Source organism: Diadema antillarum, unplaced genomic scaffold (genome assembly GCF_040938485.1).
Source record: "Diadema antillarum isolate AM-2024a unplaced genomic scaffold, OU_Dant_1.0 scf00000099, whole genome shotgun sequence".
In the NCBI taxonomy this organism is placed as follows: Eukaryota; Metazoa; Echinodermata; class Echinoidea; order Diadematoida; family Diadematidae; genus Diadema; species Diadema antillarum.
Genome location: NW_027270988.1, coordinates 3,953,734 through 3,965,662, shown reverse-complemented (window position 1 = coordinate 3,965,662; position 11,929 = coordinate 3,953,734). Strand labels below are relative to the sequence as shown.

At 39.1% G+C, this 11,929-nt stretch overlaps 1 protein-coding gene across 1 annotated transcript in view; it reads right to left on the bottom strand.

Annotated features, from left to right (window-relative positions):
* Positions 1-1,885: 1,885 nt before the first annotated feature.
* The window catches only part of LOC139718735 (ADP-ribosylation factor 6), a 41,840-nt gene continuing 31,796 nt past the window's right edge, over positions 1,886-11,929 (bottom strand). The window contains exons 4-6 of the mRNA XM_071630200.1: positions 6,913-7,016; positions 4,466-4,664; positions 1,886-3,277 (exon numbers count right to left, since the gene is read on the bottom strand). Of these exons, the coding sequence (XP_071486301.1) occupies positions 3,135-3,277; positions 4,466-4,664; positions 6,913-7,016 (446 nt within the window). The 3' untranslated portion in view covers positions 1,886-3,134. The remainder of the gene's footprint in view (positions 3,278-4,465; positions 4,665-6,912; positions 7,017-11,929) is intronic.

Genomic DNA, 11,929 nt, shown 5'->3' with positions numbered 1-11,929 from the left:
TCAAATATTGTCACTCTTTACATGACACACAAATCTTACTTCACAGTATGCATTCCAAAAATGTCTCTGTCATATTCGTCCCTAATAATATTCAACCCTAAATATCTTTACATTTCAACCCAATCTCTTCAATCTGGGTCGAGTGACAATTCTTCAACGACTAAAAAAGTGAAGAATTTAGCGAGGAAAATTCATGCTGTAGTCTCCTGTGGATTACTTTGATCAACCATTCATTAGCTCCACGCTGAAAAGTCATGAATTTGCTTTTGACTATGCACCACTTCACATGCAAAAATCACTTCATCTGCAGTTACTGTAAATACATTTCATTAAAAAAAAAGAAACAGCTAGAAAACTGATCCAAACAAAAAGAGCAAGTATTCAAAATTGTGCAGTAAGAGTTGAGTAAGACTTATGGTAAGTGAGGCTTAAGAGCCTTTGATACATTTATTCCTGCAGCAGATTTAAGTAAAGCACAACTTTGAAGCATGGTACACAGAATGTAATGCTTTGTATTTAGTAATACATAGGGGCCTGGGATTACTGCAAACTTGTGACACAAATCGGAAAGGACCAAAAGCACATGGTTTCTAAATCTCCTTCGTTGGGCAACAGCAGTGGCTGAATGACAGATTACACATTATGAAACTGTACCCCACCAGAAACTTGACATATTTGTAAGAATGAATGATAAACTGATGAAAATGACATGGTTTCAATGTAATCCAATTACTACTGATAACTATTCATTACTGTGACTACAAAATTAGCTGGGACTCTTATGTTCAACTCCAAGCAACAAGGAATTGGGTCTGTTGGTGGACAATGTCTATCAAAGAAATGGCTGCAGGTGCCTGGAGTTATGTGAGTTTTGCAGCGTATCACAAATACCGAGGTGAGAATGGTGCATGTTTTCAATGCCCCATCCTCTAGGAAGAATGAACAATGTTGAATATACAACTCTGGCATGCAGCACCACCACAACAGAGAATACTTAACTCCACCTCCCCAACTCTCCCCCCCCCCCCAAAAAAAAAACAATAAACAAAAACCCATGGTAATCAAGACTACCGCAAACTGAACTTGATATGATTGACAAATTGCCCTCCATCAACATAAATAATCCTTGCAATTTGGATGAACTTGATCTTAATGTATGAGGCAGACTTCACTATACACCTAAATGTCAACATACAAAATGATTAAATCCAAGTATGTGGTTGACTACGCAGACAACTTATTACCTAGCTAATGGCCGATGGTCATTGCAAAGCTGAGGAGGATTGCCACAGGCAAACATAAAACATACATGCCAGCCTCTCTCCGCTCTGGTTTTCCTCCAAGCGTAACACTCACACAATTTATGGAAAGTGTATAAAACAATGGCACTTTGGGCAACATTTGGAAATAATGTGCCATATAAATTTTCAATCATTCAAAAGCCACGTACCCTCTCTCAAAATTCAGTCTTTTGTGACTCTCTGTTTTCTTTCATTTTGATTTTTCCATAAAAAGGAAATGAAGATGCTCCATGGCAGGCATGTGACATAAATGATTTTGCTGCTGCAAATAGTATTTTACAATAGAGTATTTCACAATCTCGCAGCCAAAATTGCCGTTGAAATCTAATCCCCTCAGGCAGCACACCAAAAATGCAATTCGGTGCAATTCACTGCAAATCCCTCCCCACCCTGACCCTTTTCAAACCCACTAACTCTCTAATGAAACTTTTTACTACGACTGATTTAAAGCAACCTGCTGAAGCAATTTGCACACTTGCATTTGCAGAACATTTATACCCAGTAAGCACCAATACGCATGAATCTCTGCAAGGAATGGTAGGGCGCCCTCGGAGTTACATAACTGTTGAAACTCCCCCCCCCCCCCCCCACCCTCTCAGCAAGACAGATTTAAAAAATGGAACATGAGGCATGACACAATGGAACACACCACATCACTCTAGATGCTGGCATACTGAGCTACAAAAAGAATTTTTTTCACTTTTTCTTTCTCTTATCATCAAAGAAAACAAATTGTGCTCATATTTTGAATCATGTTCAGCAATAAAAAAATAATCACACTACTGAGTATTGCAAATAACAGCAACCATGACCACCATTACTGATGTTATCATACATATGTTTTGTACACACTCTTTTCACATTTTGCTGTATGCAAGCTTTCTCTCAACCACAGAGATAGTATGGATGTGTTCACATTACAACATGTTATCATTATTCCATAAGATTTGGTCATTTCACTGGTACACCTTTCCAGACTGTTACAGACAACTCAAGCACTTTTTGACACATTTCCTTGTGCACCTAATCATGGAAATACTCTATATTTCTCGCTGCAATTGATTCTTACAATTTCCAACATAAGTGTCTATTACGTAGCATGCAGTGGAGTTCTTGGAGATTTAGCTTTGGGGTCAGGTGATACTGAACGCTGGTGGTTTCGTGCTTAATAATAAGGAGGCACAGTTTGCATTATTTCTACTCCGCTCTGGAAAACCTACAACCAGGTAGAAAAAACATGGTATCTCAGACATGTCACAACAATATAAAAATCTTTAAAAAGACCAGCAAACATAACTCACTCTCGCTCAATTTCTTTGTGTCGCAGTTTTACCTTTATAACAAATATGTCATACCACTCACACAGACTTGAGCAAGATTTCTACAAGAAAGAGAGAAGGAAAGAAAGAAAGAAAGAAAGAAAGAATAAAGAAAAACATGTAGAAGATGCCTTGGTGCAGATTCCAAGTAAACAAATAGGTTCATTAAAAAAATGATTATTTTGTATTATATATAATATAAGATGAAGAGTTAAGGCACATTCACACAGTACCGTCTCTACGCTAGCATGCTATGAAAAGCCACCTAGGCCAGAATGCACACGGAATGATTAACTTGACTTTGATCACTTCCAGTATCTACTGAACACCATCACCGCACCGACACTTTCTGCACAGAGAGAGAACGATGTGGATCCCTGGCACCGCTCCACCAGGATTAAGGCGGCGCAAACAGATGCATTCAGGTGGACTGGTGCTGGCTTTTCATAGCTTGGCGCGTTGTCCTCCCACCGACAGTACAGTGTGAACAGGCCCTCCAAACAGAGATGCTACGTTAGGCTTTACTGTTGGTCATCAACCACGTTAGCCCTTCTACTAGGCCGTCCCCGGACGTGGCGCATGCGGGCTGGACGTACCAGTTCCTGTCTCGAATCTTGGTGAGCCCGAGTAATTCTTGGATATCGGCAGGTTTCATGGCTAATAGGAGAAGCGAAAAACATGCATTCGGTTTACTTTCACTGTACACTTTCACTGTACACACATCAACATGAAATAAGGTTTCTTTTTATCAGACGAGCTGATGAAACGTCCAGGATCAGACACGAAATCGTTCTCTGAATTAAAACAAGTCCAGATGAATTGATTTAATTTTGTACCTCTATTGTTTCTTTTTACAAGGTATCTGGTACCTTTAACCAACTCCTCAGCTAGGTTGGAAGAGAGAATGTTAACTAAGCTTTCCAGACTCTGATAATCTGGCAACTACAATCTCTCTCTTCAGCAAAATCATCCAAAAATATAGTGGGACTGTCACTAGATACTGTTTAAGGGATGGTACAGTTTCCGTTGAGATGGGGCTTCAGGTTTCCAATGTTTTTGATGATGAATTTTGAGACAATGAACAACCTGGGGGTCTCGCGCTCAGAGTATCGCAAGTTCACCAACCATGCTTTCTTGCATACTCTTACTTTCAAGATTCCATAATGTCCCGGGGGGATGGGTTGGGCAAGTGGGGCATGGTGCCCATTTAAAAGTATTGAAATGCAAAACAAACAAACAAACAAACAAACAAACAAAAACAAAACCTCAAAACTTTAACTGCTCAATATCACGGATGGAAGAGGTTTCATGTCACATCACCCTTTATTCAAGGGGAAGGGGGGGGGGGGGGGGGAGGATCGTGGATAAGACTCCACCCAATCGGTGGACCCGAGTTCCATTCCCGCCCCAGTGCATACGTCCTTGGACAAGATATTTTTACCCATCATGTCCCTCTTGACCCAAGTGTATAAATGGGTACCTGGCAACACTGAAGAGAATACCCTGGATGAATACGACATCACTATTATTATTATTATTATTATTATTATTATTATTATTATTATTACTATTATTATCATTATTGTTGTTATTATCATTATTATCAATATTATTATTATTGTTATTATTATTATTATTATCATTATTATCATTATTATTGTTATTATTATAATCATTATTGTTATTATTATTATTATTATTATTATTATTATTATTATTATTATCATACTTATCATTATTGTATTCTTATTACATCTTTCTACATGTAGCATTCCATGTCTCTTCCCCCCACCCCCCAACTTTCATGGGTATTTTTGTTTTTGTTGTTGTTATGCATTGCCTCACCATCTGGAAGGTCTTGTTTGTTTGCAAAGATGAGGATGAGGGCCTCTTTCATCTCACGGTCGTTAATTATCCGATGCAGCTCCTGTCTCGCTTCATCTATCCTATCCCGGTCAGCGCAGTCCACTACAAAAATCAGTCCCTGTGTCCCCGTGTAGTAGTGCCTCCAGAGCGGTCGGATTTTGTCTTGACCACCCACATCCTGTAGTGTTAGTAGATCAAGCATCAAGAGAGACCATGGAGTGACCAGGTGTGCACATTAAAAAGTAAACTACATGTAAATGGCTGGACTTGTCAGGCAACTGATGAGTGTATTTAGACAACGTTAAAGGGATGGTATAGTATTGCTGGAGATGAGAATTGGGCTTTTAAGTTTTTGCGAGATACCAAGAAACAACTTATGAAATAGGACAGAGCATACCCATTCTAAGAGGAATTCAAAGTTTATTTGACGAAAATCGGTTTTGGAATGGCTGAGACATCCGAAAACAAAGTAAAACAAAGCAATCGTAAAAAAGGTGGGTCCCATCTTTTATTGGGATCGCTATCTTTGGATATATCTCAGTCATTTCAAAACCAATTCTTATAAAATAAATGCTGAATTCCTCTTGGAATTACATGCCCTTTCATATTTCATGAGAGGTTCCTCGTTATCTCATCCAAAACTGTTAGAAATCTGAAGTTAGGTCTCAACCAAAACTATACCGCCCCTTTAATGTACAGTACAGTATCAAACCACATTGCTGGACTTGTCTGGTGTGCTGATGACTGTATTTTACATTGCACATCATACATTGTAATTCTTCCAACATGACATGACATGACTTCCTGTTTAAATTGTACCACGGTTATTCAAGCAAAGTTAGGATTAGAACCCGGGCTTTTACCGGATCAATATCTTTAATAGCTCAGGAACATGACAAATCAAAAATAACTTTCATAACACCAAAGGCTACTGGGAAGATAACATAGACATTGAAGAGGAGTGAAAATTAACTATGGTTGATCACTTTACTTTCAAGAGTGAATATCAGGAAGTTACATGCTGAATGAAAAAAAAAAATAATGTACTGCAAAATGATGTATTCATGAAGTTCATGGAAACTGAAAGGCTGTATGGCACAAAATGGTTTCGGTCTTCGGGGGTTTGCTTATGAATGGCTAGCACTGTCTTGGAAGCAACCAAGTTGCTAATCATTATTGGTAATCATTGGATCACTGTCATTATCATTTAATAGTCAACTATCATTATTTATCATCAACTACTATCATTCTCTGTTACCATCACTTCTTCCCTCCACTTCCTCTTTTTTTGTTCTTCTTTTTCATCATCATCTTCATATTATCATTGTCACTATTATTGTCATTAGCATTTCAACTATTTTAAGTATAGGCCTACGTACATGTATGCTACAATTTCAATAGCATGTATCACAAAAAAACATCAAAACTCCCTTAACCCTACAAATCCCATCGGGTTTTTTGAGAGACTTGAAACCACCAGGGGGGGCCTTTTTGGCCCCCCTTCAGATCTCGGTCGTGGATCGCGCGATTCTCGCGAAAATTTGCACTAAGGTAGAGGTCAATGTAATCTACAAGACGGTATAGTTAGATTTTTCAAATTTTAATTCATGTATTTTACATTAATTAATTTATGCTAATTTCTGCAATTTTTTTTTTGCCTATAAATCAAAAAATAAAGCTCCAAGACTTCTAATTTTTGGTGAACATATTCTTTTCAATATCCTCAACAATAATATTAAAGCAAAAATTCGGCTTCATAATTATTTCTTATGTATTTTATTGTTTATTGAATTTCTTGTGTATTTCTTTGTTTTTTACTTTGTTTTTGTTTTTTTTTTTGCCAAAATTTGTCGCAGAAACTTTTTAAAGCATAATCAGGCTAAAATAAATCATCATCAGCCATTGAAAGTAAAAATATTTATTCTTATATGAATTCATTGCAAAAACACAATTTATATTGGATTTGTAAAAAAAAAATCATGTTTTTGAGCAATCTTTGGGTCGACGAATTTTCTTCAAAGGGGCGTGGCTTCAAAACGGTATGCCCGGGAGCGACAAATTTGGTCTCAAAAGTTGCGCGATACTTGAAAGAAAAAAGTCATAAAATGTCGCGGCGAGAGCATCACGCGTTGCAGAATGATCACGTGAAACGTTGGGGGGGGGGGGGGTGGCGCCGCCAAAATGCCCCCCCCCCCCCCCCCCCCCAGTGGGAATAGGGTTAACCCGTTAAAGATTGAGTATACTCAGGAAGGTGTCTGTGGGAAATATTATAGCATTACCAGCTTGCCCTCAATGGGTTAAGTTTGTGAAACAAGAATTACAGTCATTTTGGGATCTCCTTATCCACTTACATCCACATTTACTTCAAGCAGCTACTTTTGGTTTGGGGGCTAAAAGCTGTTATGGATTTTACCAGAAATACTCACCCATACATTGAATTTGACGTTCTTGAATGTGACAGTTTCTACATTGAAACCTACAGTAGGTATTGTTGTCACTGATTGGCCTAGCTTCAGCTTGTATAAAATGGCTGTGGGAGAAAAAAACAGTCAAGGAAAACATTGCAACATTCCATATGATTGCACAATACTATACAAATTATCTGAGCCACCTGTGAGTTCAATCAAGGTCAATTAGAGTCCTGTAAAAGGCAATGATATCAACATCTTTATCTGGTTTGATTTTGCACTCGTGGCCAGTACTTTCCTGAAATCCATGAAACGTCAGGATTTCTGTCTTTATGTCCACTTTTCAAGAAACTTCCACCATTCCACTTCATATTTCACTCTATTATCACACATCTCTGTAAATTTGCATATCATATTTTAAGTAGCTGTTCATTTTATATTGTTACCTCCGCCAAGGAAGGAGGAGGTTAAGTGATCATCAGCATTGGTTTGTCTGTTTGCAAAATAATTCAAAAAGTTGTGTACGGATTAGAACGAAACTTGCATAAGAAGTTGATATTGACACAAGGAACACGTCATTCAATGTTGGTAGTGATCCAGGAATTTTAATGGATTTTAGAAGGATTTTTCATCTTTTGGCATATAAGGTAAAAAAACTTGGAGTTCAAGCTGTGCGTACTGGAGGCTCATACAATGTACGGGCACTACAGAGCGTACTCTGCGTGGGCAAGGCGCCGTGCAATGATGTAAACAAAAGGCTTCTCTTTTGGGAAATTGCATGGGTGAAAATGAGTTGCTGGCTTGGCGGAGGTCTGTGCTCTGTGAGCACTTTTCTAGTTTGTTTGTGTATTGTTTCCTGCTTTTTATCTTTATTTCATTTTCACTTCTAAGCCCTTTGAGCACTTCTGTGGCTACAGCACTACACAAATAGCAATTGCAATGATTATCATTATCATTAAAAGTCAACTTGTCCCTCCAGTTTCCCACTGAACAATACAAAATGGCTGAAGTAACAATTTGTGGCAGAACGCGGCTTTTACATACAAGATTATGAATGCAGGAAATCATTCTGTGAGTTAACACGACAATAAAAGTCACTTGGCAAAATTAATGAGTCATATCAAAAGTTCCTGTAGCGTCATGTGTTGAGACTGGGATGACACCAATTACATGTATGATGAAAAATGAAAATAGATGAATTAATCATACAGGGATGCTGAAGATATGTACACCTACTTGTGTGCTATCAAATCACCACCCTCCCCCCCCCAAAAAAAAAAAAAAAAAAAAAAATATATATATATATATACATATATATGATATAAAATGTAGTTTAAAAATATTGATTAAAAAGTTAACAAGATATCAATAATCTACAGATAATTGTAATTTTGTATAAAGTCCACTCCACTACTAACTACTACTAATAATCAGAATATATGTACATGCTTTGTATACATTCAGTATTCTAATAATACAGTATCACAAACAAATGTAAGATGAAAATTAAACTTGAGAAGATTGTAATAATCTCACAAGAGTTACAGTACTACTGTCCATCTGACTGTGTTGGAATCACATGATATTCAATGCATGGTACTCAAAATAGTACAATAGAGATAATGTGCAGTGTGTATGCCCAAAGGACTGGTTTTGTCATGAATGTATGTTAATAAAGGCAGAACTCACTGCAGCTACGTTAATCAGCCCAGGTACACACAGTACACACGTGAGCAGCATATTGTACACGTAATAGGCCTACATGAGTGCATGGGTTTAATCAAAAATAGCCGAGCAACTGTTGTGTATCAAGGGCACATCTATTTTGAGTGGCAAGCACTTCATGTTTAGTGCACTACATTGTACATGTTCGAATACCGATACACTGTACTAACAAAATGTAACAGTCACCACTGTTTAACCAGGACTCGGATAAAGTGAGTACACTCCTACAATGTACTGAAACAGGACCAGTGACATTTGAAAGGCATGTTATTTTCACTGCGAAAAAGGGGATAGGACATTGGTTTTAACAACAGGACATATTTTCATCAGATATTTGTTTCAAATAGAAGCCAGCGTATCTACAGGATTCATATCTCACTGAAATAGGAAGAGAGAATAAAAGAAACACATTCATGGTACTGAATAACCACTCAATAGTCATAGAAACTAAATGGAGTGTTCGCCACTCGCTAGAGATTTATTACTTGATCGTGAAATTCTTCCTCCTTCCTACACAGTGTACATTCCGTCACTCTCCGCTCATCCTCTTCACGATGCCATTCACATGATATCCTCATCATAAAGTTTATTACCACAGAATTTCTCTCAAATGTAATTTGTCTTTGGAGAAGGTACATGTACACTGCATTCAGGGACTGAAAAATACAAGTGTAGTCTAAAGCTTGATAGCTATAATATTCAAGTGTGTTCCAGCTGTGGTGTGATGTATTGCATTGAACTCAAGAGCATAATGGATGGTTCAGTATCTAACCTTGTATAATCAGGACAGTTGCCCATTCAGGGCTAGGTCTCACTCCCATGCCATTAATTACCGTAAGCAGAGGTGACTGTTCATTTTTGCCAGGTACATGTACAGTATGCTCTATTAGAATAATAACTAATAATAGCTTACACGTGTAGCTATTATGTGGCTCTATAACCTAATGACAGGAAATGGTTTTGCAATGCAAAATGAGGCTGACTTGAATTAACTATGCAATGCACAGCTAAATGAAACCAATATTTCTTCTACTTGACACTTGCTCTACGGCTGGTTTATTTATATCGTATGGTATCCAATCTGTTATACAATGTATGGCAAGGCTTGACAATACAATGTAAACTGTAAAACACAATACTTTCGCGGCATGAAATTTTCGCGAGTTGTAGTGGTCTGAAAAGAAATGTGGTGGCCCGATATAAAAAAAAAATAATCATAAAAAAAATTAGCTGCCCATTTGGGCCACCAATAGCTTTCATGGAAGTTCGGTGACCTGACATCAATTCCTGGTGGCCCTGGGCCACTGGGCCACCGGGGACCACCAATGTCAAGCCCTGTGTATTGACCGATTCTGTGAGGCGGTTTGTGTATAATCAGCATGGGCAGCGCCATTACTGCGGTGTCCCGGCCAACCCCCCCTCCCACTCCTCCACCCCCCTCCCTACATTAGCATGCGCACGGAATGAAAAACTAATGCATGGTAGTTTTAGCTAATAGGCGTCTCGTACTGAGTGCAAGAACGCTTGCTTAGTGCGCGAACCTTTGTTACATAAGTGTGCGTACTCCTGCTACAAGTGCGCGATAAACATGTTGCCTGGGGGGTGGGGGAGAGGAGGGGGGTCGGCTGGGACACCGCAATTTGAGCTAATGGCTGCGCCCAGTGCCACAAATTGTCTGCTGCCCTCAACGAACCCGAATCGGTCAATAGGTACACCAGACCTACACTGTACAACAGTAGTGTCATGTAATTGACGGCATTTTTGTACAATGAAGGAGAACTGGGGCCTGTTTCATAAAGATTGAGTGTAAGTTGCAATCAATCGCAAATTGCGTTTCATAAACAACTTTGCGATTAATCGCAAGTAATTCTCAATCTATTGAAAGTTACTCTTGATTTTTCTTAAAATCAAGCGCGTCGTTATGGAAAAGGACTTTGCTCAATATTGAACTTACTCTACGCTCAATTCACTGAGTTACGCTCAATTCACTGAGTTACACTCAATAAATCACACGTAAGATCAATCGCAACTCTTTATAAAACAGGCCCATGAGATGTCATAAATACTCTGTATTATGGGATTGCTGTACTTGACCGGGGCTACTGAAATCCAAGTACATAGTGGGAGTTTGCCTATTAGGAGTATGGGGGTCCTAGCCTGGTGTATACCCCCTCACTGGAGGCAAGTACAGGTGAAAATAGCTCTTGTAAATGCCCTGTACCCAATTATATTTCCCAGAGCAGAGCATGAGGATCAATGCCATGTTGAGGGTAACAGGATCTCTTGTGTTTTTGGTATCTAGAGCCCACTTCCTCACAGAGGGACATGACAGCAAGATTACACATACAATTGTAATGCACAGTCGATACTCTTAGATGAGGACTCGGATAAATGGGTACAATACATGACAATGTTATTGTACCATTTCCAAGGGACACATGTTATGACTAATTCAACAGGATGAAACATTGCTATCAGGATTATCTTCATCAGATATTCCTGGAAATTAGACACTTTGTATAAAGTTTGATATTTAATTTTAACAGAACTGTACAAGGACAATCAATTACATGTCAAAACTATGGGTAAAAAAAAAAATCAACCAACCAACCAAAAACAGAAGAGAACAAAACAAGATAAATACAAAACAAAACAAGAAACACCCTACTCTTTACCAGTCACGGAAATGACTGGTATGAAGGAATATTCAACAGTAGTTTAAATTTACTGTATGGCAGGCAATCCATTGATGGTCCATTGACTTCACTGGGCCCTGCTTTAAAGACACTCAGTCGTGGCGAGTGGTTTGTGCGGCACGGAGACGAACGCAACACGCTGCCTCCCCCATTCTGTATCAAATGTAGTGACCCCCGAATGAGAATAGCGCTGGCTCAATGGGTCAGCGAAAATACGATAGGCTACAAGAGAGCTCCCTGTGCTTATCTCCTAACCCAGAATGGCTGTCCCAGCGAGCCACGAGAGCTTCCGAATGGACGCACACTCTCAGTGCGCATGCGCATGAAGAGAGGCCGAAAGAGCCACGCGTCTTCTGGCCTCTCTCCTCAAATCACCGCAGCTCGCGGTGACAATATTTGTGTATGATGCGTACACACACACGCACACACACACACACACACACACACGCCGCAGCGTCTTCTGGCCTCTCTCCTCCAATCACCGCAGCTCGCGGTGACAATGTTTGTGTATGATGCGTACACACACACGCACACACACACTTGTCTCAGTGGTAGCATTGCGCAATTGCATGCACAAACTTCGGTCGTTCGGAGTTTACGTACCATTAGGGATG